General features: G+C 41.0%; 1 protein-coding gene across 2 annotated transcripts in view; it reads right to left on the bottom strand.

Moving 5' to 3' along the window:
• insyn1 (inhibitory synaptic factor 1) overlaps positions 1 to 27443 on the bottom strand; it is a 50743-nt gene extending 23300 nt beyond the window's left edge. Inside the window, exons 1-2 of one of the 2 annotated variants that reach the window (XM_034872996.1) lie at positions 26674 to 27443; positions 24552 to 26180 (exon numbers count right to left, since the gene is read on the bottom strand). In XM_034872996.1, coding sequence (XP_034728887.1) covers positions 24552 to 24695 — 144 coding nt within the window. In that variant the 5' untranslated portion in view covers positions 24696 to 26180; positions 26674 to 27443. Of the gene's footprint in view, positions 1 to 24551; positions 26181 to 26440 lie in introns of both variants that reach the window. The other variant, XM_034873005.1, reaches the window with a different exon arrangement.
• Between the last annotated feature and the right edge of the window lie 371 nt (positions 27444 to 27814).

Raw genomic sequence — 27814 nt, 5'->3', positions numbered from 1 at the left:
AGAACACACTGTAGCATGGCACTGTCCTACCAAGAAAAGCTACAGAATAAAATACCCTAAAACTACATATTGTTGGGCTTCAATTGGCAAAGCCCTGAAGTATTTATGTTGTAATTATGACCCTTAGAAGTCCACAGTAAGATGAGGTTGGGGTAAATGAATTTCTTTCAAACACGAGTATTCCGTAACCTTAAAAAAAGATTTATTTCGAAACAGATTTGGAAGGCACTGACAAAGTCAGATCACGAAACACTTATTTCTTTCCCGAGGGAGGGGATTTTGTTGTTCAAATTACTAAACGTGTCTAATTTGAAGTGGTAAAATGGAACAATCAGAGGCTTGTTGATTTTTCTTTTAATTATAGAAGAGGGAAGCAATGATAAATTACACCTTATACACCAGTTCTTATCTATTACCTGAGAAACGTACTGAATCTGCAGCTCCTCAAAGGTTGGTCTACTCTTTGCCTAGAAAATTATAGCAATGCAGCTCCAAAATGAAGTTCACAAAGGCCTTCAAAACCTTATCATGCTTTCAGTTATGATCACAAATCTATTATGTCTCAGCAATGTTATTTGCCTCACATATTCGATCTTATGAACTGTGTCAAATCATCATCAGCTTTAGTAATAGTTCTCCAGAGATTTAATCACAATTGGCTCCATCACATTGAACTTAAAGGTGCACTGCCACACGTATTTCATTACTTTGTGGTAATGTCTGAAATGCTACCAAGGACTGTGTAACATTTTTTTGTGGACAAAATGCCTTGGTAACTTTGTTTTAGTTCATTCTAGAGTGGTGTAGAAAGCCTGCAAAAAGAAGAAAAAATGTCTTCTGTTCTTATTAATATTAAACAAGCTAAGCTGCTTGACTCTGATTGGCTAACAGCTATCCAATGAGAGACTGGCTATCAGTATCCTTAACCAGCGCAACTGGGCAAGCTCATGTGTAGTATTGAGCTCAGGCAACATGACATCAGCGTTTGTAATTGGCCTGATTTCTCCGCTTATTTCTTTTAAGTGGCTAGAGCTGACAGAGGAGGTAACAGTTCATGTTCACATTCATGACATAACACAAACACATATTGACCTAACATATTTCAAAAAATGCAAGTAAAAAATGGTTTTGTGTGTCAGGGCACCTTTAGTCTTAATGGAGAAATAAGTATAAGATGTCATTCATGGAAAGAGGTTGATTCAAAATGATGACAGAGATCCATTGTGGAAGTCACTTTTGATGTAGTTATTTTATTCTGTAGAGGCTGTCTCCAAAACAAATGAGATGGCATTGAAGACAATAAGAAAACTCCAACTTGTTCAACCCACCTGTAGCCCGAATTTGGATTTTCTGATCACAAGAGAGGCGATCCGGATAAACCAGACTTTAGGCTTCATAAAATCGCTATGAAACCTATGAGATGGGGATGGGCCATGATTTTTGATTCTTCGAATAGTCAGTTAAATTCTAAAAATCAAATAGTTATTGCAAATATTGTCTTGTCTTAAAGTGACTATCAAATATATTATTTTTGCTTGAAATGGCCATTCCTACTGTATTTTCACACATGTCATGGCTACGTTTTTCACAAGCCTATTGCTGTGAATCTGTTTTTTAGCATGTAGAGTTTTCACTATCCATTAAAAAGTGTAGACATCCATGATTAATTCCTGTGAAGTTTCATCTCGTGACTTATGTGTCGCAGAAGTAAGCACCGCACCAAAAGACTTTAAAGCCTTGGAATAATCCTAAGGCAGTAGTCATAACATGTTGGCTTGCATAGCCATTTCACTGTAAATGCCATGCATACCATCCCTCTCCGCATCACGCTGACAAGCCTGGAAATGAGCTAATATGTAATGCGGCGCCATATCTGTGCTCTGCATTCAGTATTCTAGTGAAGGCTGCAGCAGCAGCTGTGTGGACTGTGCTGGGATGAAAAAGATGAAAACAAGGAATATAGTTTTACTTTATGCAATTGTGTGATGACATGGTTAAATCCATTTCTATGAGATATTCTCTCGACCCTCCTCACGCCATGCTCAATTAATTTGATACAAGCTAGAAGCATAAATCCTAGATGATAATGCAGTGTTCAGGACAACAGCAATGAATATTTTCATCTTCTCAGGACTCAAGAACAGCAGGGGACAGGGAAATTAGTTTTGTATTATGTACTAGATGCTGGCGCATTCTGCAGCATTGACAGAATATAGCAGTTGAGGTGTGTGTGTGTATGTGTGTTGGAGAGGGTGGGTAGGTCAAGGTTGTTAATGAAAAAAAAACTAAACATAACACAACTAAAAAAGTTTTTTTCACAAAATATTACATTTAAATCAAGATAGGTGTTCTGTCTATGTGTAGTCGTACTGTATCTCCTTAGCAGTGGTCCTGTGAGGCGAGACTCATTCGTAAGGATCTAAATGTAATTGTAGCAACCCCCCTCCCCCAGAACACAGCCACAATTAAAAGTGCAGTCGTTCAAGCTGGAAAGTTGCCAGCTGTTCTGGGTTAATAGATGGGCTTGGCCAGACGTCTGCGAGGTGACCGCTAGCTGGCAGCCGGCTGGATAAGGTTGCAGATTGTAAGTGGACATGTACTTTGCTTCCCTCTGTGTGCAGTTGTCACTGGAGATGATGAAGCACCCTGAAACCCCCTCCCTCTCTGTCCTTAGCACCCTTGTCTTGCCCTTATCCTAACCTTCCTAACCCTTCCTTCTCGCTCAAAAGCTGAAGAAAATGTAATGCTGACACGAGAGTACCGTCTCACTGGCCCCCTGACTTTAGACCCCAGAGTGGAGTGTTTCTATTGACTCAGGAAAGTTCAACTAAACTGAAGGACAATTCCGGTCGATTTCAACCCGTAGCTCTGTCTCTTGTAAATTTGGACTCTGTCAGTAGCGAGAAAAATGAAAACAATCGGTGTTGCCTACACCGTGTTATCCTTCTGCTACAGTTTGCACCCAGGACGCTGAAACAGGGCAAGTTTTAAACATGCTTTGAGCCTCTTAACATGTTCATGACATTACATGTGCCTATCCATGTATATTGATTCCTTCCGAGTGAACACGGTGAATCTGACTGCTGTAGGTGTGACAGGCATCTACAGCAGTCAGCAGACAGTGTTGACTGCAAGACTTAAGGACCATCTACAAACTACAACACTGAAAAGAGATACAACTAAAATATTAATGATTAAATAAGGTAGCGTCTCCAAATTATAACCTCAATTATAAATTTTGTCCTGCTAGTTGTACTACAGCACTTACTTATAATAATCATATGCCTATTTTTCTTTTCTTGTCTTGCCGTCAACACCATAACTAAACAGTGCTGAATTAGCACAACTTTTATGCATTTCTTTCACATCTATTTTACATCTACTGCAGTCAGATTCGCCATGTTTACTCAGAAGGAATCCCTTCACATGGGTACACACTTGTAATAGAGTTTCGAACATGTTACGAGGCTAAAAACACATTTAAAACTTTCCATGTTTCAGCGTCCTGGGTGCAGACCGTAGCAGGAGAATAACACGGTATGGGCAACACCGATTGTTTTTGTTTTTCTCACTACTGACAGCACTCCAAATTTGCAAACAACAAAGCTACAGGTCGTAATCGACCGGAATTCTCCTTTCATAGAGCATGATGAAAAAGAAACCGAGACAGCCAGAGCCAGAGTCCAAGCCCTTCGATAACCTGTGCCTCGTATCTGCTTACTTGGCACTATCCTACCGTACTTGGACATGCATGTGCCCCAAAAACCTGGAGTTAAATCAGTGCAGGAACAAGCTTTGACATGGAATGACCTAAAATGTGTACATTGCTATAAATATTCACCCAGTGTGTCCCTGTTACAGCTATTCCTTATTTCAGGGCTGCTCTGCTTTTTGGTTTCATTTGGCATCTGTTCTCATTTCCAGAGCATTTAAAAAAAAAAAGTTCAAAGATTGAAACGTATTTGATTGATGGGTATTTTGATACAGTATAAGAGCTAACAACCTTAGTCTATTTAATGATGTCGTTGAAAATAAGTCTACATCAGCAATATTGGTAAATAATTGTAATAATGCAACCTATATTCTGAAATATGATTGCAAAATGCACAAAATGCAGATTTTTCCATCTGCAACTCAAACTCTTGAATAATGCATTTGAATATACTGTACCTACTCAATCATTTATATAGTCAAACAAATGACAGGGCCCCAAAGGTATTCACTCTCTAATGCAAAGTGGAAGAGAATCACAATTTGGGAGCAGCAGCAAATAATAGGTGTTTGCAGAGTCTCTGGTAGATCCCATCAAAATGCATATGAAATATTCATTTAATGGGCAACACTTTATTTGGATAGTCCAATGGTAAAAATCGGCATCCCATTAAGTGACTTTAATATGTCACTCAAATGCCTGGGGTGTTTCAAATGCTTCTCATATTTGTGTGAGCACTAGTCAATATATCTCCGGGCTACAGTTAAACTTATGGCTAGGCTCACTTCAGTAGTGCACTGTCCTGACTGCTTTAATGCAGTAGAAATGGAGGAGGAATACAGGAGTGGAGTCTCTTGCAGCTCTCTCTTTGGCTTCGTGCTGGCCTGATTAGTATTCTATCTGCAGCGTAGGACACTGGTCTAAATTTAACCAATAAAAAATAAGGAACTGGACTCGCCCTGCCAAATCTGAGAGAACAGGGCTGACCAGACCTGAACTGCTACTACATCTCCTGGAGGACCGATGTTTGTGTTTTCTTTTTTGCCTCTGGCCACAATTCTGGCACTTGAGCAACTGTCCAGTGTCTGGGCTTGATTGGGTGCTTGTGATGACTGCTGCGAGGGTGCTTTAGGCCCACACTAACACCCTGCTACTGTACTGCTTGGATCCAGCTTGAAGATGGCACACCAGTAATACTTACTCTCTCAAGTTGCATGGAATTAGGGAGGCATTTTAATCACTAGTACGATTAAACATGGAAACAAACATGTTTCTCAAGCGCTCTCATACGCAGAGTTAAAGATGCCTCGATCTGTAGCTATACAATTACCAGTTGGCCACTAATGAAAGAATACATGAGGGTGAATACAAGAAATGCTATTTAGGCAGCAGTAGCTTTTATTGTCTCGTCCCTCTATTGTCCCCCTGAACATGTCACTAAGTGTCCTCAGGTGGCAACCGCAGATGCTTCTGCAATCACTGCAGTCCACCCAATTCATTAGCCTCCAGATACCCAGCACTGATCTCCAAAACTCACTGTTCGGCGGCAAGTAATGAAAGTGGCAATAAATGGATGGCATTGTGGGGAGCTGGAGAGAGTGAAAAAAGGGCATGCATCTATCAATTAAGTGACAGGGGCAGAGTGTGTGCAGTGAATTAAGAGAATCCGATGGCCTATTTTACCGCTCTCATTGGAAATCATCAACACTAAATACAGCAACAGCAGATAAAGGAAGGAAATCCAAAAAAAAAGTATAAATGGATGGAAAAAATACAGCAACTGGCTGTCACAAAAGTTTACAGTGGGTTTGTCTTCAAACATTCTCCATTGCATCAAAATGGAGTCTCACTGTTAAGAGTTGCTAAGGTTGACTTTGCTGCGCCTTTTATAAAAATAAATGATATTTCTAAATTGAACTGCTATGCCAGATTGTTGCTTTCTTTATTGTCCTCAATACTGTGAGCACACAGCACCTCCCACAAAGTCCAGCATTTTCTCCAGCAGTTCTGAGGCATGAAACCATTTTTCTGTTATTTTGACAATGTGGTGGAAAAGGAGGGTAAAAAGTGGGTGGGTGGGCTGAGTGACGATGTAGTTAGCAGTGCCAGTCCTCCTTTTTTCTTCCTACCTTAAAGCTTGTTTTTGCCTTTAATGGCTCAATGGCCCTCAAAGAGATGATACCCGAGGCAACCTCCAATTGTTTGTTGCCTCTTTCTTTCCATTTTTAAAGAGTTTTATAAAGATTATCCGGCTGAAATGATCTGCCCCACTTTTGTCGGTTCAAGATAAAGGGCATGCATGTTGAGAGATGTACTTGAATAGAAAAGTTAATCCAATTCTTGAATCTTCATGGATCAGAGGTTTAAGTATCCAGAGCATTTGAATTATTCCAAGACAATATGGTAGTATGCAGATTTACCTCAGCACAAACCTTATTACAATGCAAAACTGTTGTCATTGGAGTGCTCAAACATTATTTTTTTGTTAAAGGCTATAAGACTTGGTTGCACCAGATCTTGATGTGCAAAACCCTAGATGTGGCTATGTTTTGATATGCTAGAAGTTAAAGCAACAAAGCGTTTATTCCTTAAGAAAATTCACTGGTGTCCAAGGATCAGATATCAATAATGTATTCTCTGATTCCGCTAGCCTCACTGATAAAAAACAACAATATATTTGAAGTGCAAGCAGCATTTATTTCTCTCTTTTTGTTTGTTTATTGTTAGTCCCTTTTTAATGTTTAAGTGCATCAAAGCAGGTCTAAATTCGATACTCAGACTCCAAACATGGCGGCAAATGGCAGGCCACGTGGCTTAGGTGCCACAACAAACAAATGGAAAGAGAAATAAGGGATTAAGCAAGCTATGAAGGCAATAGAAATTCAACAAAAAACTACTACACGATGTACTCGTAAAACAAGTATCAAAGCATGTCACTGATGGGAAACACTAGCTCTACATTATAACCCATTAAAACAAACCGTTTAAAAAAAATGAAAATAGTGAGTTTGCTGTTCCACTCTTCCTGAGCTTACACTCATACATATGTATATTGCTGAGGCAGGCAGGCAGGAGTGGGCTGAGAACAGCATGAGGCTGTGTTTTGCACAGTGTATATCTAATTGCCTGACCACCAACAGTCATAGCCAGATCCTACACTAAATGTTTCTTAGGCTGTTTTTTACTTCCCAACCTTAAAGCCAACCTCCCTGGAGTCCGGTGGAGACAGGGCAAACCTAACGTCTACCTGTGGCGAGTCAATCTGTCAATCAGGCAAGAATTGTCGGAATGAATTTCAGAGCATCAAGCCCCTGCTACCTCTCCTGCAGAATTTGGCTCCAGAGCGGATTCCCAATTGCCAAAGTTATGTCCATGCAATTAGACTGAGGGAGGGATAATGGTCTCACCCACCTCCAGGTGTCTGGGTGGGCTTCATCTGGTCAAGCAGAGGAGAGGGTGTTTGACAGACTGCAAGTTCCCAGAGGTGCACCTGTGCAGAAGTGCCACTAAGCCTTCACAAGGACATGTCAAGGCAGCAGACTGTTGATTAGCTGGAGAGTCTTGTGTGAGCTTTAGCTATGTTATATGTAAAGTCCAGGCTTTCACCTGCTTGTGTTAAAGTAGAATACGGAGAAAACCGTTTTGAAACTAGTCTTGGATTATGTTGTTCTAGAGACAAACTCCCCCGAAGGGCATGCTTTTTTTCTGCTTTTTAATGACAAACGGGAGCACTAAATATAAAAAATGGTTTGTCTTTTGTTGTTAGGTTTCTATTTAGTGCTTTGTCTGTTGTTTCTTAAACATTGATTGTTGATTTGAAGAAGGCCTCATAATCAATAGAGGAATTCACACGGAGCCAGAGTGTTTTTACTTACTTTCAATTCTACTTCCAGTGATCAGCACCTCACAACAGCCCTTGGTATGTGTTACTTTTCTATATTACACAATATGAAGGTCTTTAACAATCATTTAGAAGCTCTGACTAAGGAATGAAGCTCGGCACAACTGAGATCCTTTTTTGAAGAAACAAAGCACTGTGGAACCTGCTTCCAAACAGAACTAGATTGATCTGAGCAATGCAGTAAGTAGGGAAAAAAGGTTTTCATTTACATAGCAAAAGTGGGCACATATATTTCTTGCCAATAGTTTACTTAATTAATTTGAAATTTGTATTTTGTCTCACAAAGCATGATTCTTCATATAGAGTGTACATATCGCTGAGTGTGTTCCACATTTTTTACTCATAAACGTAAGTATGACACTATGAGGAGTTTGATTTGAACATTTGAATTTTTTTTTATAATAACCAATGTGAATTGAGAGATGGCAGGTTTCAATCCAGGTTCCCACATTGTTTTGATTTTTAGTGGTGGGGCAACCTCTTGTCGAAGACATGGGTTTCTGATTTTGTATCAACTTTTAAACACAGTATGAATTCATAACAAACAGTAATAATTACCATACAGTTATGAGTTAGTTAAAAGTTATTGAGACATCTTATCAACGTTATGTTTAGCTACTGTAATTCTGGAAAAATGTCTTTATTGTATGCTGCACCTTGATCCCATTAAACATCTTGCCAATTGATATAACATTAATTATTTGAGTGATGGTCTGCCCTAAAATTCTGTATCCACTAAAAATACTGTAACCAAAATTTAGGAAGCAAGAGGCTCTCTTTACTACTTGGTGTATTATAAATTTAAAGGCATTTGCGGTCTTTTTATGTAGGCAGTGCCCTTGGATTTTTTTCTACCTTTCTTCATAATTTAGACCTAAAGATGAACTGAAAACACAGTTCTCTTTTAAAGAGTATGCAACACCACAAATTTAGCTACTCGCAGCCCATTTAATATCGCCTCCATTTAGGTCATAGCAGATGTCATTGACTAAATGTAGACCAAAGCTATTTCTGGTTGTTACAAATGACTCTGCAAAGCAATAGTGGTGCTAGACAGATGGATTTGATGCTGCTTGTGAAATCACAGCATCAGTTGGAAATAAGGGAGTTCTAAAACTCGCTTATTAAAACACACACACACACACACATACAGACGCATGTACATACTGCGACGGACATTGGCGGCCCTGCAGTTGTGCTATACCCTTGTCCTATTTGTTTTGTGCTGACAAAAGCCACCCCACAAACCCAACAATGGATGACCTAAGTGTCTTCACCCTCACCTGACTCTGAAAGTCCTGACTATGGGCAAACCACTCCATCAAGCTCCCCTCATTGCCAACATGAACAGCTGATTCTGATTATTATTTCAGCTATGACCGTGATAGCCACTGTGGAGGTCATCATTGCAGCTCCACTTCTGCTTATCTCCCCCTCCTGCTTTCTTCTAATCCATGTTAATGGCTCTAAAGCCAAACAAGGACGGGCTTTGAACATTAGGTACATTTCTTACGTAGTTTGCCTTTTGTCAAGTCACAGATGCAGACAGAATTGGTTTTAAACCTCAAGTTGCAGACTGGGCATGAGGATTTAGCTCTGTGGGGTTCATTGCAATCATGGTCAACCTTAGTCCTTGGAATAATCCTTAGTCACACACAATTTGCAATACTTTTTTTTTGCCACTGGACCGCACACTGTATTTATCAGCCATTGAAACTATAATTTACATCAAGATATTTGCAAAGAATTTAAGGACAGTGGAATGGATTTATATCAAGTCATAGCAACTTGAGAAAACAAATCAGTCCATCTGTTCCTATCCAAAAATGTATTCTCAGTATCTCTATCAACCATCTCATTTCCAGTGAATAATGTGTGCTCACTCACTGGGGGCCTCACAAATGTGAGTCATAGTTGAATTGAGGACAGTGGAGCGGCTTTACTTGTCAGACTCTTCAGCTATTTCGTACTTTCCTTACCACACACAGCATCCGAATATGGATGTTTTTGTTGAAGTGAATATTCTGTATGCATGTGTATTATTTGTGGCTGTATATGTAAGTCAATGTGGTCTAACACGAGTGTGCCTTGCGTAATGGATAAACGAAAGAAATGAACCTGGTTAACGGCCAACTATGTAACTATGTGGGCTGTACTGAATATACTGCATAGCCTATTTTTGTGTCAGGGATGGAAGCACTACTTAGGTTAAGTCATTATTCATTTCAATCATCTAAACTCACAAAGATGTAAGTGTCAATGTCCAGGGTCAAGCCACCACTAAAATCAATGGCATCTGTCTTTAAAATGGCTTTTTATCTTTATCTTGAAAGATTTCAATTAATCATGCAGTCAACTTCAGATTACAGTACAATTACCAAATTATTTATTGCTGTTAGGATTACCCTTTGTTCTACTGAGATTATTAAGATCTTACGCACAATGAACCCATTTTCTAGGAGGGCCTAAAATCAAACCAACTCCCCTCTTTGGTCTGTACAACATCTGAAAACAGTGGACAAAACCCACCACAAATCCCACAGCTAAAAACAATGTTATCTAATTTATTTTTTTGTCAGAACAGCAGTCCAAAACCGGGGCTTGATGCCAACTTGTTTTCCAAGGAGCATGTGTGCTCCTAAGTTTAGAAATGTAGAAGCACATAAAGAATTTCGGGGGCGCGATCAAAATGTATTAAATAATGTTTTTTCTCTAATAAAAGGAATAGGAGGAGTCATTTACAAAAAAGTATAACAAAAAGTATACTAGGTTTTTTATTTCTGCTTCAAACTATATTTATTTAAAGGTCCAATATGTCATATATTTACTGTATAAACAATGTCTTCAGATATTAAGGAAACATGCTAAACTTTAACACTGTCTTCTCATTCATCCTACAATGGGGAAATTCCCTAGTGACATCAGCAGTATTTCCACAGTAAAATGCAAACCAACCAACAACCAAACAGGCAACAACAGATAATGTGCAAAAAGTACTGAATGAATGTCAAGTGGCATTATATAAAGTATTTCAAAGTGAGGTGGCTATAGTACGAAAAATATTGCAATGTATGTAAGTCAGTGAAGTGAAATTAAAATAAATAGTATAATGTAATTAAATAATATAGCAAAAGTAAGGAACCCTGATATAAATTTTATTGTGACCATATAAGTAATATTACCATAGTACTCTGAATGGAAAAATATAAACATGTACAGATGTACATAAATCTATTTACAGATGTCTATATACATAGAGCCATTGGATGGTGCAGGGGTTGTAGAACCTGACAGCGTCCGTGATGATAGACCTGCGGTAACTCTCCTTCTTACACCATAGGTGTATCCCCCCAAATTCCACAAGATGCATAATGGTTGCGGATCGGCTCCGCTGCGTGACGGCTCCGTGCTCTGCAGTCCGTCAACACCCGCCAGGTCCAGATTTCTAGTGGAACGGCTGCGGCCATGACTGATGACTGAAATCTCGAGGACCCATGTGATCTTGCAATTTCATGTAGAATAGACCCATAAAAACTACAGATTGTTTCCATCCTGATGAGTAGAGGAAACTCTGTCCTGTGTTTTCAAGGTGTAGTACAGGGAAATATGATCCACCCTGAGACAGTCTATTTTATTTAGAAAATTAACAGGATGTTTTATTTTATTTCTGTACTTGACTTCTGCCGTGTGCTGAAATGCTGCGGAGCTTATCCGGCGTCCAGCAAAAATAGAAGCTCTCCTTATCTTCTCCAGAGAGCTGTGGATGGCGAAAGCTGGGGCCATTTCGCTGTCAGTGGAAGTACATACATTGACTTTAATGGAAACCTAATGATTCCGCCGCCGATCTGGAACAGATCTGCAGCCGTTCCACATCCTGTGAAATTTGGGGGTCAGTCTGCTACTGAAGGAGCTGCTTAGGAACCCCACATTATCATGTAGGAGGTGAGAGGTCTTGTCCATAATGGATGTCAGCTTGGCTAACATCCTTCTCTCCCCCACTTTCTCTAACTCCAAAGGAGTCCAAAGGAGTCCAAAGGACAGTCTAGGACAGAGCTCACTCTCCTGATCAGTCTATTGAGTCTGCTCCTTACCATGTCTGAGCTTCCCCCTCTCCAGCAGACCACAGCATAAAGGATGGCAGAAGCCACCGCAGAGTCATAAAAAGTCCTAAGGAGAGTCTTGCGCACTCCAAAGGACCCGAGTCTCCTCAGCAGATGGAGGCGACTCTGGCCCTTCTTGTAAAGATCCCTGGATGCTCACTAGTTAGAAGTGTGATGTTTTCCACCTAAAGTTGACAATCATCTCCTTTGACATGTTGGTGTTAAGCTGAAGCTGGTTAAGCTCACACCAGCTGACAAAGTCACTGATAATTGTCTTGTATTCCAGATTGTTCCACTCAGGATCACATCCAACAACGGCTGAGCCATCAGAGAACTTCTGGATGGGGCGATGGGTGGTGAGTAAAGTCAGAGGTGTAGAGGGTGAAAAGAAAGGGGGAGAGCACCGTATCCTGAGGGGCACCTGTGCTGCAGTGCACCACGTCAGACACACAGTGATGGAGCCTCACGTACTGTGGTCTGTTGCTGAGATAGTCTGTTATCCAACACTCTCCATCTTCACTATGAGCGGCGAAGGCTGGATGGTGTTAAAATCACTGGAGAGGTAAAAAAAACATGACTTTCACAGTGCTCCCGCTGTCCTCCAGGTGTAGCAGCGATCTGTGCAGCAGGTAGATCACTGCGTGGTCCGCCCCAATCCCAGACTGGTAAGCAAACTGCAGGGGGTCCGGGGGGGGAGGGGGGGTGAGGAGGCAGATTCAGGTTCAGTTCCTTGCCTCTGCTGGCTGGATTTCTCCCCACACCTTTGCCATGGCCTGAGATGTTCTGCAACCCTTTCCAGACGTCCCCGGCTTTGTTCTGTTACAGCTGCTTTTCCAGTCTCCTCCTGTAGATATCCTTCCCCCTCCTGATCCTCTGCCAGAGTTCCTTTTGGACTCTGTCAGTATTTGTTTTGGCCTGTATATTGGTGTCAACTGCCCCTTTTGACAGTGAGGTTGCCAGACATGAAACGCAACCACGCAAAAACAACGGGCTGCAGCACTGGTAGCAGCGATCAAACAAACTGGATTGACATAGAGAGATTCATCCTACCTGACCTCATAAAACTCTGCCTTTTTCTGAACAGTTAAAACACAGATAAATATTGGAGATGCAATTAAAAGGAAACCAAGTTGGCTAATTACTCTCTAATTAGGTACAAATTAAGCTTAATTAATTCAAATATATAAAAATTAAAATTTAGTTATTAGAAATGAGCTTTAAACCCAGCAATTTCACGGGCAGTATTTCCTCTGTCTCCAAAGCCATCCCTGTAGGAAAACAATGGCACAGCCACGGCAGAGCGGCCTTACCGCGGCTCATGTGTAGGCAGCTTTACGTGTACTGGGGACGGCAGAGACCAACATAATCTGCAACTTTTTCGGTTAACCGGGAAAGCGTGGCAGATAACGTGCTAGCGATGCAGACAACGCTAGCTGCAGTTGAAGGCTCTCTGCAAAATATTATGATGAGCTGAGAGCCGTTGCTCTGAGACGCGCAGTATTGTGTGCTCCGGTAAAGACAAGTTAAACCTAAATGTAGCAAAGTTCATGGGAGCTACCTGGCAGCCACATCTGCACAGAACGGCAAGGATGGTAAAACCTTAACTTTAGGTTATTCGCACATATACTCCTTTTTTTTTTTTTTTTTGATGATACTTGTGTTTTATCTGTTTAACTGATTTTGTGTAAAGCACTTTAAATCGCCCTGTTGTTGAAATGTGCTATACAAATAAAGCTGCCTTGCCTTTATAGTTCGTACTCATATATTTTAGTCGCAAATGCAAGTCAACAATGTAAGACAAATAAAAATAAAGTTCTCACATAAAATAGATGGTTATGCCTGGGCTGTTAGTATTTCAATACCCTTGATCAGATCACTTTTTATAATTATGCAGTCATCTGACAACAAAATGGCTCTGATTACCGCAACAGAAACAAAAAGAAAGTAGCCATGAGTCAGTGTGTCCATGTGACTTTACAAACAAGAGTCTACATCATGACAACATTTACACAACACGTATCAAGAACACATGTTCTGAAATATGAATATATATTCTGTAAATGTATAGTACTGGTCAAACGTTTGGACACACTTTGTCATTTAAGGGAATTTAGCAAATTGGTCAAATTTGTTTCCCTAAAAAAAAATATAGGGAATTGGTTGGATCGACAACATGTTGGGAACAAAGAAGACAAAAAGTTATTAACCTTGGGAATTTGCTAATGCATGTTCATCAGTACAAAAAAGGTTTTTCCAATCTGCTTTTTGCATAATCATAATTAGGATTTTTCTCTCTAATCAGAATCTGCTGCACACAATCTGCCACAGCCCACATCAACCTGCAGTCCCATACCCAGTTAATATCCTTGAGAATAACAGCAGACCAAAAAGTCTAATTGTTATTCACCCTTGTAGACCTTGCTGTACCGTCTACTTTGCATAAAAGTCAGAAATCGTGGGCTTCATCATCTTGGCATTAAACTGTCAACTGCACAGGTGACTGCGCAGATGACAAAAAATATTAATCACCCAAACAGTTTGTTGACATGTTCCGTCCTCGTCTGCTCTTAGCTGTGACTCTGAATAATTAGCCTGTCCTCTGTCTGTGCCTCTTTTATCTAATGCTGCCCTGCATTAGGTGCCGCGTTGACATGCTATTGACAATGACAGTGGTGGCAGCCATCCATGCCACTGAGGGAGGGAGGGAGAGAGGGGGAGAGAGAGAGAGAGAGAGAGAGAGAGAAATTATTTATACAAGTTTGTTGACTTTGTTTTGTGTATAATGTGGAGTGTTATCTTTTGTCTGCAATATTTTAATATTAGGCAGTGGTCGGACAGTTTAAAAAGAGTGGGAGGGAGGGAAATTTCAGAAATATGTAAAGCTATCTCTGAAGGCGCAGAACAGGGTTGATTTTGTGGTTTTACCTCTTAAACTCAAAGATTGTAAAGTTGTTGCCCTTTACAGGGAATCCCACTGACTTTGGTGAAACATGTACAAACATTATGACCAAGGTCACTTACAAGCTGAGCAAAAAGCTCACTACTGCTGACATTTTACTGGAAGCACAGCTAATGATCATGGCAAACTTATTCACCTGCAGCCTCAACACTGGCCCCACCTACACTTACTGACACTATCCTTGCTCTTGATAGGTGGCCATCTCTACTGAAATCAAACACCACAAGCCCAATTTGCAAGTAAACAACTAAACACCTAGCCCAAACACAGCTGAGGATCATTCTTCATAACCCAGTAAATGTTTTCTAAAATACATTAACAACACTAAAATGATTTTCCTCCCTCATTGAATGACTGATGAAGACTTTAAATGTTTCAAACTACAAGCATCCATAGATTCTGCAAGTGAGGCTAAATGTAACTCTTTATAAGTGTATTCCTCCCCTGATAGTTTCCTTGTGCAGTGGCTTATTTGTTTAAATTATGACAAATTTTAGCTTAATTTTTTTCTTTCAATTCATTGGACTTCCACAATAAAGTAACAAATGCTCTAGGATTTTACAATAAAATGACACATGTGAAGAAGCTAAACATAATTCTTTTGTTCAGGAACTTCCTATAAAATGCACAACAAACTACTAGTTTTGCGTCATTAAAATATCAAAAATTGAATGTTCGTAGCACTAAGAAACCACCTGTAAGTTATTTGTGAAAACCTGCTTGACATAATATGTCAGGAGGATGGACGTGCTATTTGCATAAACCTTTTAAAGGCCAGAGAATACAAATGCTCAGTTGTGTGCTATCTGAGTTCAACTTTTTCTTCTGGTTAAACCTGAACAATCTCATTCAAAACTGGGTTGATTTATGATGCATCACAGACTACGGCTAAAAATAAATGCAAGGACAAAAAAACCTCCTGATGATTACTCAGTATAACACAGTACCAAAGATTGTAGCGGGATTAAGCTGCTACACTGGTGAGTGAATTGTTCCACGCGGGTCTGAGCACTTTCACAGGCTATTGAAATTGACAAAAACATCGTTTTACATTATTTATATTTCTTATTATTTCTTATGTGCATCTGTACTGTATAAAAGTCAGTATCCACTCCAGGTGAAAGAGACAGTCAGTCTTACGGCCTAATGGAGAGCAAGCTGTCCTCTGCTTACAGTATGCTTTGACACAATGAAATGATGTAGCTATTCTTGGAGGCTGCTTGTGCACTTCGATGGATGCCATTTTTCACACCATTAACTACAGCCTACTGGTTTTATTCACAGCACAGAGATAGGCCAAAACAATCCAAAAACACGCCCACGAACGAGTACAATTGCAACAATTGATCTAAGCTGTTCCACCCAGTCTGTCGCAATTCTGTGCAGCTGGAGAAACCATTATCTCTGACTTTCTCTCTCTCTCTACACTTTGTCTCTCTTGCACATATTCCGTCTATCTTTTCCCTCTCCTTAAGTCCTTTTTTCCTATTCAGCTTTCTCCTTGCCTAGGGACACGCAAAAGGGTTCATGGCTTAATCAAAAACATGCTTGGTAGAAATTCAAATGCTTCATCTGTAACTAGCCCACAGTAGGCATGTTAGTTAAAAAAAAAAAATCAATGAGCAAGACGAGTGCAATTTTTGAGTGTTTACCTCAGCAGAGGTCTAACCTAAAAGACTCATTACAGTCGATGCTGAGTGCGGAGTTCGTGCAAGGAGGCAGAGCTCAAAGGGCCAGCTAATCCAGTGGGTCTTACGGGCATATTGGGCTAGTCAATATGCTGGGCCTGCATCCTACAGAAGCTGAAGCTCCACAGCAGAGCTAGGTAAAAGAGGCTCGGGGGAATGCTTTGCGTGTTGCTGTTTTTTCTCTCCACAGCTCTCAAGGTTAGATGCCACTAACGTCTTAACCCGTTGTTTAAGGCTTCTCCCTCCCTCCTTACTTTTACTGCTTACTTTTTAATATGGGGATCTAGGAATCAAATTATGATGATTTAATTGCAAGCTTGTTTTTGTAAAAGCAGAAATTAAATACACAAGATGTTAAACATTCTTTCCTTTCCTTAATGTAAAGTGATGGGCTGCCTTTGAATCAGATCTTCCGTTGTCAATGAGGTCAGGATGACATTTTTGTAGCAGAAAACACTAGCATGACTGGGGCCAGGTTAGAATTAATTTAAAATCAGTTCAACCAAGAGATCAGACAGAAGCGGTGTTTCGTCAGACCTGAGAATAATTGAGATTCATTCCAAGTGAAGTGTATGTGGAGCTCAGCTCAAGGCAGCAACACAGGTGTGGAGATGGCAGGGTATTTTATGTTCAGCAAAGAATAGATAGGCTTGAGGTACCTTGTTCTTGTTGTTTTCCTGCGCAAAGAGAACTCCGCTTGAGACATGTCACAAAGTTTAATTTAGGAATTTAATTTCCACACACAAAGGAGGTCAGACAAGGAGGAACAACTTGACAGAAACAGCAGGCGGCTACTTGTCATTTCTTCCAAATGGCTTTTAATGAGAAGAAACCCTTTGGCCCAGGTATGTCAGGTTGAAGAGTACTTTCCAGTTTGAGTGGTTAAGCTTTCAGTGTGTCCCACCTAGTGTTGTTGGAGCTGGTCGACATGTTCACAGAATGTAGACTTGGCAAAAGCCTGCATAAATCTGAAGTAAAGTCTCTCTCTAGTGGAATAACAGACTGGGCCATCCTCAATCGAGATCACTGGTTGTGGTCAGCTGGTCCCACAAAGCAACCACTTTGACTAAGTCAAAGTGGTTGGTTTGTGGGAAATGATCCACCAGGACACAGCTTTGTGACTGATTGTAATTTCTGAATTGGACAAACAGAAATAACCAATCTCCTGCCAAGATTGTGTGATATTCAGCCACATCTAGTCATCATTAACTGTAGAATTAAACTGGGTTTGTATTTGTAATATAGTAGACACACTTTGTTGGATAATCTTTTTTTCCTCATATTTTTCCCAACTCTGTGGCTATAAAGATTTATCTACTTGAATTGCGGTAAATATTTATCCGAGGTATCTGATTGGGAGAAAATCTATACTATAGTACTTACTAATATTACTATAATGTTAACTAAAATATTCTGTTCAATTGTATTACATGCCTCTGCAGTGACACATTTACCCTACAATAATCAACAATTTTCCCAATATCTTTACAATACCCAAATACATATGTGTATGATCTTCGTATTTGGATCAACTATTTCATAGAGAGTGTGTTTACCAGCGTGGTTTGTATTGTTTCACTCACCGAGTGAAAGTGCTAGTGATTACTGAAGTCCCCCTCATGGTTCAATGTTGAAATATTCTTGCTAGGCAGTTTGCTGCTCCCTGCCCTGCTCTGCAGCAGCATCAGCAGGGGGAAACACACAATGAGGAAAGGATATGGCCCTTTGATTTTGGTTTTGGTCTCCCTTGGGCTGCCTCTGGGTTTGGAACAGATTTGGTTCAGTGCTGAGCGTAGAACTTCAGCGGGGGGGACTATGGTTCCCCCCATGACGTTGATGTGTCATAACTGGTTTCAATCTCAATAAGGAGACGCCACTGGCTGGCTGATCTGAGGGCCCGCTGTTTGGAAACTCTCTCCGCACCGAGCTTCTACAATGCAACATTTAAAGATGCCTTAGACATAAAACAAAAGCATCGCACTGTAGCCTCTCCGATCGAATCATACCCATGGCAGTTTTCTTTGACAGACTCCATTTTAGCACAAATGCCCTGATTTGACAGCCATGCCAACAGGATCATGCGAATATTGGGCGATGGATAGAATATGAATAGACCCCCCCCATTTCTTTAATGTAAGGTTAAATAAGATGTGCTGCTCCTGCATATTTAGTGGTAGACTCTGCTTGTCAAGCACAAAGATGACTGTCAGTTCTAAAAACAACCAAAACCTTAAAGTCCTGCTGCTTTTTATAGTTGATCTTCAGAAGATCAAAAAACATTCATGAAACACTTTCAAAAATCCATTATATGGTTCTAAAACTGCATGGTGGCCAGTCTCATTAATAAAGCTGTTACTCAGGACTTCATTCCTAAAAAGCTGACATTTGCATGCAGTTTTTTCCTGACACTAGTGTTTTTCTGCTGCCTCCCTCCTGTGGCAAAACAGTAAGCCAGTCTCTTGTATTTTACGACGAGCATGTGCAGACAACTACTGCAAGGCTGACTGATAGAGGCCAGTATCCTGGACGTGCTTTACTCTGCTGCTGATAATGGCTCTTTGTCCAGCTTATATTCTCTCCTCTCATCTGGAGCTTTAGTTCTACAAGTCCTGATTGCATTCCTATGTTCATTTGTCTTTAGCCGTGCACAGACATGCAGCATCATATGCTGGTGGTATGATTCTGCATAATAACTACATCCACATAATAACAGTCCATCATTTCCGTTAGGTTCCATATAAAGATGTGTAGCTCACTGCCAATCTCCCTTCTCAATGCCACTGCATCTTCTTCCCAGTCTTTTTTTTTTCTTTTTTAGTGCTTCATTAAATTCTTTCAATTTATCAGTCTACATGTCTCTAATAACCACCATGAGTGCACTCCTACATTTGTGTTTCCTTAGTTCTCCTTCTTTCTGTGAAATTCAGTTTGAGCAAAAGGAACAACTCAGCATAAGCAATTTCAGAGGTTTCTTTGCATCTTCTTTGGCGTCATTATTTTTCCTTGCTTATCCTCAGACTTCTTTGTCCAAGGTTGAAATGATACGTGCATGAAATATTTCCTCTGGAGTTGCCACTCATGCCAATGTTATTGTTACAAATAGATTAGTTTATCAGTATATTACCTTCCAATGTCTTTTCTTTAGATCCTTTTCATTTTACCTGCCATGATGCTTTTAATGGGATTTACAAGCAAGACAGGTTGCCTTTTCCTGTAATAGGCTTTGGAAGGGAGCAATCTTGAAAAAACGTTGTGCTCGGTTACATTTGTCTTCAGGGTACGAAATAAGCACTTTTTCAAAGTGGCGAGTGACTTTGCCTTGTACAGCAGCCACAGTGGCGGGTGGATTGTAAAACAGTCCATGTAACGGACTGGACAGCTTTTGTCAAAGAGTGCTGTTGCTAAGTGACAATACGCAGTGGAGTCATGTTACGGTACTGCTAGTGAATCCCCAACATTTCCGGATTTTGCTGCTGCATGATAAAAACAAATACCAAAATAAAGTAAGGCTTTTATTATGAAGAACTTATGGGAAATGAAACAGTTTACAGCCGAGGCTTTCACCACCTATATTTCCGTCAACTCCAGACTTTTGTTGAGTGGTTTTCCGTGCTAGTTCGTGACAACGTGCAGTTGAGCCGAGGTCCAGACAAAAGGAAAATTATTGGTAAGAATAAATGTGGCTACATATCCCCGGTGTTAAGAGGTCCGTCACTGAGTCAGCCGTAGCTGTTGAGGGCAAAGTAAAGAAAAAGCGAAGGTACTTTTCGAATATGTGGCACAATTATGACAAAGGGAAAACAAAGGTAATAGTTGGCCTACCTTCCCGACGACCAGTCCATGCACTGGACTTACTGTTGAACCTACGCGTTGTCACAAAATGCAAACAATTCGTATTGGTCATAACATATATAAGTGCACTACCATACAGCTGGAGAAGACGGGACCCCAGGAGCAGTGTATCCAAACATTTATGGTACTTTACTACTTAACTTTACTTCATTGATCTCCTGATATTCCCTCTAGCGCCACCATGAGGTTGACATTTCAGATAATTTCAGGATACCAGGATAATATTCTTTGTATCCATCTACAATGAAGAATGTAATTTTCCTCCATACCTGTGTATCTTGTATGCCATAATAATGCAGTTTTGGGCTTGGGAAATCACTTCAGGAGTGAACATGTTTGGTAACCATCATTAACGTTGAAGATGGTAATAGAAACCTTCCCCATCTCTTTAACTCAGAGCACAATATATCCATTGTTGGTAGAGCCTTAACCTCTTTACTCACACTTGAAAATGCATGCTTTTCTCTTCTACATTTTTACCAAAAATAAGTGATGCAGTTCCCACATACTTTGGTCCTCTGGGATGTGCCTGAGGTCATTGGGAAGTTAACACTCTAAGTTTTTTGTTCCTAGTGTCAGTTTTACTCTAGGACTTACTGACACAGAGCTAGAGAGGTTAGATAGAAAATGTATATTTCTGTCCAAGTAATTTTTTTTTTTTAAACTACTGTAAGCATATTACATGGGTTACATACAAAATGAGTACCTTAGCCACATGTCTCAACCTAAAACAGAAAAAATCCACTCAGAAAATGGATATTTTATGAACTTATTTCCAAAAAAGCCAAAAGAAAGTGCAAAATAAAAAAAACTTCTCAAAAGAAAAAACACATCCACATCACTCACACACATACCTGAAATAACTATAAACATAAATGTATAGAAATAAAACCTTGGAGCTAAAATATGTATTAATTATAATAATAAAAAAATGTATTGAAGTAATTCAAAATATGATATGGCACTTTCTTTTATAAATTTGAATTGCGGAATAAGTGGCTTGTAAAAAATATAAGTGGCTGGTAAAATTGGACATCTACCAGCCACTGTGGCTGCTGGACAAAGAATGTTAATTTCCCACCTTGTTTTCTTTTTTTTTTTACATGAAAGGAGATTTAATGTCTGAGACTGTAACCGTGATGCTTAAATTAGAACAATCTCTTTAATAAAACAGCTTTAGATATACTTCCACATAGATTTGTTCAGTATAATGCGGTAAATGCATAGTTTTAGAGACCAGGCTATAATGAAATGTCTTCCTTTGCTAGCTTGGGGGTACTGTAGGTAGCTCCATGGCATGGGTTGCTAAATATCTAAATCTAAATTAACTTTATAAATTGGACTGCATCTGTGGAATAAAGATGGTACGTCTTTACCTGATAAAATACAAAACCAGTATTAGCGTACCTAGTGACCAGAATACTAGAATGGTTAACACTGTTCTACTCTGAAGATTTGACAACAAAAAAGTTGCACATACATGAATGGAAATTGCTGTGGTATTGCTTTTTAATTACCATTCATTATCGGTCATTTCTCAGGCTCCCTCAAAATGGCTGTTTGCTGAGCGTTTTCAAGAGAAATAAACCTGCAGAATATGAGATTGTTAAAGGCAGGTTTTCACTGTTGTACTGTTCAAGTTTCTGAATGCCATGTACTTGGCACCCAAGAACAAAAATCCCCAATTTACTTGACAGTGATTAAAGTTTAATGTATGTTCACCACAGAGTTGTAATAAACTGCACTGAGTGCTGTTTGTTATGATCCTAACTCAGAATGATGAATTCTGGCAGACAAAAAAGTAAGACCAATGGATGACCTCTTTTAAAGACTTCTTTCTTTTTCTGAGAAAAGCAAGCCAATTAGGTGGTTGAATCAGTGGATGTGAAGGTCTTTCTAAAAGGGCAGTTCTGTTATTTACAACCCGTGTCTCAGTTTCCTATAATTTATATCCTGTTCACTATGTATACACTCTGGTCACTGGTGCTTTTTAATATCAATTATCCTATACAGCATTGTGCTGTAAGTCATTCGGAATCTATCATTCCCATCTTTGATAACTCTGAAATCTGCGAGTTTCCCTCCCCTAGCCTTCTCACAAACTAGCTAAGCAAATCAATTTACAAAATGCATTTAAACTATTTTCTGTGTCACCTACTTTTTATGTGAGATTCCCCCGAGGCCTCGTTAAAAATGTCCCTGGGGTTTGAAATATGTATTCAATTAAAAACTGGTAAACTTTGTAAACAATTTAAAATGTAGCGATGAAAGGATTATTCCCTGCACTCTAATCGCCTAAAAAAAAGAAAATCTGCAAAACACACATTTTTTTGATGGTTAATTCATAAGGCCACAAAGACCAGATGTCTAAAACTTGACTAGAAAATCTCCCAAATGTTCTCCTTTTACTACATGTAGAGGACTTCTTGGTCTAAATAAAGACTGAAATATGCAATGTACGCAGTTTTGAAGCATTAAAAAATCTGAACATTGAATGTAGGCCGATTCTATTGCAGTGTTACTAATCATGTGTTGAAATAAGACTTTTTGAATTCACCTTTTGACCAATTGGCACAATGAAATAAGCATTGTAACAGACAAGAAACTTCCTAATTTCTGGGCAGCTACGTGCTTTGGAGTGTCAGCTTTGACTCCTCAGAGCACTGCAGTATCTCCAGTTCCGCAAAGACCTTGTGGGTTATAATCAGTCATTACTGCTCCTTCACTGAGTTATTTATTTCACTACATTCACACCGCAGTTCATCATTTATTTATGTGACAGTTGTTATCTATTATGTTGTTCCTTTCATGTGGCCAAGAATGAGAGATTTTATGGAACATTAAGCGTCCATGCATCTGATGGCGCTACACTGATTCCGTTTCTTCATCTCCCTTTGATTCCGTCTGCAGTCTCTCAGGTCAGTTAATTGCAGGATATTGATACCAGCATTATGACTGCCACTACAGCTAATATGATTCCTTAGCCATTTCAATATGTGGGATTGTGCTCTCCCAATAAAAAATGACATTTGAGCCACTTTGCAGAGCCCTACCTAATGGGGTCTGGGATAAGAATGGCAATATGCGTTGGAGCTGGCAGAGGCACAGGCTGTGTTTTTGTTTATAAATAGTTCCAGCCAGCATTATTCCACTTGCAGTTGTCCCATAATAATCAATCACTTCTGTGCGCAGGCCGGCTTCTCCTGCTCACCAGAGGGAAGGTACACTGTGAGCTGTGCCCTTGCACCTCCAACTGTGCAAGTACATAAAGTAGAGTGTGGTGAGTGGGACAGAGCTAGGAGTCAGGAGGAAGAGGGGGTGTGGTGGGGGGGAGGGAATCCTGTGCGGAGATGGAGTGAGTTATGGCAGCTTTGCCCTGGCTGTTCTAAACCCTCCTCCTCCTTTAGGTCATTACATGCGCTAACATCCACCATTTCACTTCTTCAACACATTTCAAAACACACACACATAAACTCCCTCTGAATCCCCGATCAGACGCAAGTGGGAGGCTAATTATGTGATATGCTTGGAGGATGTGGGATGGGTCGGACACAACTGTTTGGTCAGGTTTCAATTGTCTCTGTCTATCTGCCTTTGTCTCTTTCTTTGGAGGAGCTTTGCGGGAAGAGCTCACAGCTTTGAGGACACAGAGGAAGATCCAAAAGATATGATGAGGGCCATTTTGTTCTCTAACACACATGAACAGATGTGCTCTGATCATCAGCCATCACACACACGTGTTTAGTCCACACATTTGCAGATGCATGTCAGAGCACATGCACAGTATCTCTCTTTGCTGATCCTTGGTCAAACTGTGTACTGTACATGTGACATTCACACACACAAATTGTGTTTCCATGGCAGTTGCAAAAAAATACAGTAGGAATCCAGCTGATTCTTGACAAAATGGTTATATAACTATTGTGGCGATAAGTCTTGTATCTTATTTAAGCCTGCCCCTGTGTTTCCTTTTAGCCTGGCTTTGCTGCTTTCCAACAGCACTTCAAATATACTGTACCTCCCACAAGACACCACTGAACACAAGAAGGGCACATGTAATTGGCAATAAGCAGTTGTTTCTTTGGAAAAGGAAGACATCCTGTGTGCTGTTGTAACCAACAATAACATCCTGCTACAAAACAAAAAAGTGAGATCTCATCACTCTCAAATCTTAATCAAAATCTCCATGGTGCGAAATATTAGTTTACACTTAATTAAATGCAGCCTACTTGAGAAGCGCACCCATCTGGTTACCCACATCCTCTCCCTGCCTCGGTCTCTTCCTCTCCTTGTTCCTTTCTAAATCCCCATAGAAGCCTGATAAGCTTTTCAACCTCACCTCCCGGAGTTCCTTGGCCACATCCTTGAGCTCTTTCAGAATTCCGTCCAGCTGGTCAATCACCATCTTCATGTGGCTGCGGATGCGTTCTCTCGGGCTGGGGGTCTCAGAGGTGTCCCGGGCCGGAGCACTGCTGAGGGACATCCTTTACAGGGCGACGTGGGGCCAGTGGCCAACAGGCTGAGGGCGTGGGGGAGCCGAGTCGGGGTCCATGTCTTTGGCTACAAGGAGCCGCAGTGCTACTGATCCGAACAGGGGCCCCGGCCACGCAGGGAGACCTCAACATCTTAAAAGCACCTGGGCAGCCAAAACACCTTGCCTCGCCCGCACACTCTGCACAGGGTCACATTCGGACATCCATGCTTTCTGGTAGATGCTTCCAAAAATGAAGAGAAAATAAGCATGGGAAAAGTCAAATGCTGTAAATCCATGGAAAAGGAAGAGGAGAAAACACATGGGCTAAAGCTGGTAGGAAACTCTTACATAATCTTGTTGGGCCAACTAATATGTCTGTGTGTACATTTGAAATTGTTCCAGAGGAGAAGTTATTTTAAAAAACCTGTCTATACAGTGAAGAGACTTTTTACCTTTTCCACTTTTGTCCTGTACAACCCTTTTAATCTTGTGAAACACAGTGACATAATGGCAGGCTAACGTACAAAAGTGAAAGCAGAAAAAGGGTTTGATAGAGAAAGCTATTCAACATAGATTTAAAAAAAAAAAAGAACTCCCAGCAGTGGCTCAATTTTCAAAATGATCGTGTTCTACATTATTGGTGGCCAGCAGGGACAAGGCTTTCTTTCCAAATATAGTCTTTCAGCAAGGACTACTGTCTTTTAAGAGGGAAAGCACAGATCCTGTTTGGAGAAGGGGATATTCCTCTGTGCTGTGTGTTGTCTTTCCCCTTCCAGGAAAAATAAAACGACTCTCAATAGAAACTCACATCAAAATAAACTTTGCTCCACATCCATTTTCTTTGCAGATGATGACTTAATCATGTTGTCCTTCATTTCTCGTCCATGAAAGGGAGGAAGGTAAGTGTGGGTCTTATTTACAGAGCGTCCAATTTTCCCCCAAAGCAGGGCTTATTCCAGGTGGCGTGGGATCAGACTGAATTGATTTCCAAGCCAGCGGAACGTGACCTGTGATGAGAATTTGTAGAGGGATAACAAAAAAATCATAGTGTCGAAGAGACACAGTTACAAGGGGGCTGGAAGGTGAATGAGCACCTTCTCTTGAAATTTGGGTGGCAGCTTGTCTTATGCAACAGCGCTCTCCAAGTCTTCTCAAAAACACTGACCCACAGCAGTCCACAGGGGTGTGCCCAAAAACCAAGGGAGCAGAAACAGAAAAGGATTCTCTTCTCTTCTTCAGTTGTTGCTAAGGGAACCCGGTCTGCCTCCTTGTGCTGTGATTGGATAATAATTTTACTTCTTATCCGTGTAGTGTATGTTTTCTCTGTGGACTCTTCTCAGAGAGGCAGAGAGCTCAGTGCCATCCAGCAGGAAGAGATAAATCCCATGAACGCTTCCCAGAGGGGACCCAGAAAACAAGCAGGTGGGAGAGCTTCTCGCCAAATCCAGGGCACTGCCACTGCCACGGGGTGCGCTGGCCAATCACACACGGCACCTGGACAGACGGGAAGAAAAGCAATCACTTATTCTCTCATGTCTCCTCCTCGTCTTCTTTTTATGCCTTGTTCTTTCTCTAAGTCATTGCAGCATAAAGCATCAACAGCAATAGAGTGAAAGAGACCCTGATAAGGATGGGATTTAACTGCGTTGATGATTTCTTGTTGCTGTCAGAATACATCTCTTGCTTCAGCAGCACTTGCCTCACCTCCACAAAAACACATGCAAACACGCACGCCGGAACACACACCTACTCACCTTTCCTGTGCATCACTTTGCTGTTGCTATGCCCAGAGCTCACTGTCCACGCACAGCAGGATCATTCAAGCTACACACAACCTGCTGGTTCTTTAGCAGACCCTCTGTCGCACACACTAACATCTTCTTCTCTCGCCGCTTTGCTGTTCTCTCACTCCCTCTTTTTATCTCTCTGTCTCACACACATTCTGACATACACACACACTCACACAGAGTTCTCTCCCCCTACTTACTGTCTTGACATAGAGAGAAGCTTCTGTCAGCAGGGTTATTTCACTCTGAGGCTGTGTCTCATCAGAGGAGTAGAAGTGGAGGATGAAGCTGTGGAGGAGGAGGAGTAGGAGGCAGGAGGCATGAGATGGGAACGATGAATGGCCCTGATAGCACTCTGAGAAGGGAGAGAGGAGGCTGAAGATGACTTAGAACCAAAGCCGCGAGGAGAGCTGCTGTTTCGAATTGTGATGCTGCCGCTACCATCACTCAGGGAACTGTGAAGCCGAAAACCGTCACCAGTCAGCAGTTGCCTGCACCGGGAGGCAGCAGACACAACGGCTGAGCTGCTGCTGTAAAAAAAAGAAAAGGAGCTGTTTGATTCCTATGACAGCCTCTCCCTCACTGCCTATCTGCCTGTTTTGGTCTCTCTCTCCCCCCCCCTTTTCACTCTTGCTCTTTCTCTTTCTCCGTCCCTGTCTCTCTGCCCCTGCGCCCTCACTGTGTCCTCGCTGACTGCCGGATGAAGGGAAGCTGATGCCAGAGTTTATCGTGGGGCTCACGCTCCTGCCAGGACCACTCTGCTGTTCTGCTCGGCTATGTGAAGGAGGGGCTTGGTGCTTTAAAGGCACAGTGTATCCTCCTCTGCCTCGCTGCTCTCCTGTCTTCTCCTCTCTGCTGGCGTCCACACTCCCTCACTATCACCTCTCACACTGCCTATCTAGCCTTTGTCACGGGTCTATCGAGGGTGTTATCTCCCTCTTAAATCAAGATGAAGTTCTCTTCTGCCTCCAGCCAAGCAGTCTCTGGGGACTGGGTGTCCAAAAATCCCTGGCTGTTACATCATTAATATACAAAGCAGGTTGGTGTTTGATGACCTCATCTGACAGAAATAGGGAGGGAGGGCCAGCATGACTTTTTCTCTCCCCTGTCCTCTTCATCAGTGTTTTATTCAACACAACAGCCGTGCATAACCCAACCAGAGGCCATTACCCTCGTATGAAATTAGTTCTCCATAGGAGATAATGTAATGGTAAAGCAAATCCACAATGACAACTTCTTGAGCAATACACACGGGTTTCCAGAAAAAACTATTTGGCAAAAAAACTACTGAATAGCCAGAGGCTCAGTGCAATCCTTAGCATAATTGTAAAGGGAAGTGCA

Source organism: Etheostoma cragini, chromosome 1 (assembly GCF_013103735.1).
Source record: "Etheostoma cragini isolate CJK2018 chromosome 1, CSU_Ecrag_1.0, whole genome shotgun sequence".
NCBI lineage: Eukaryota > Metazoa > Chordata > Actinopteri > Perciformes > Percidae > Etheostoma > Etheostoma cragini.
Note: the sequence above shows the minus strand (reverse complement) of the source record. Positions and strands in the feature narration are given on the sequence as shown.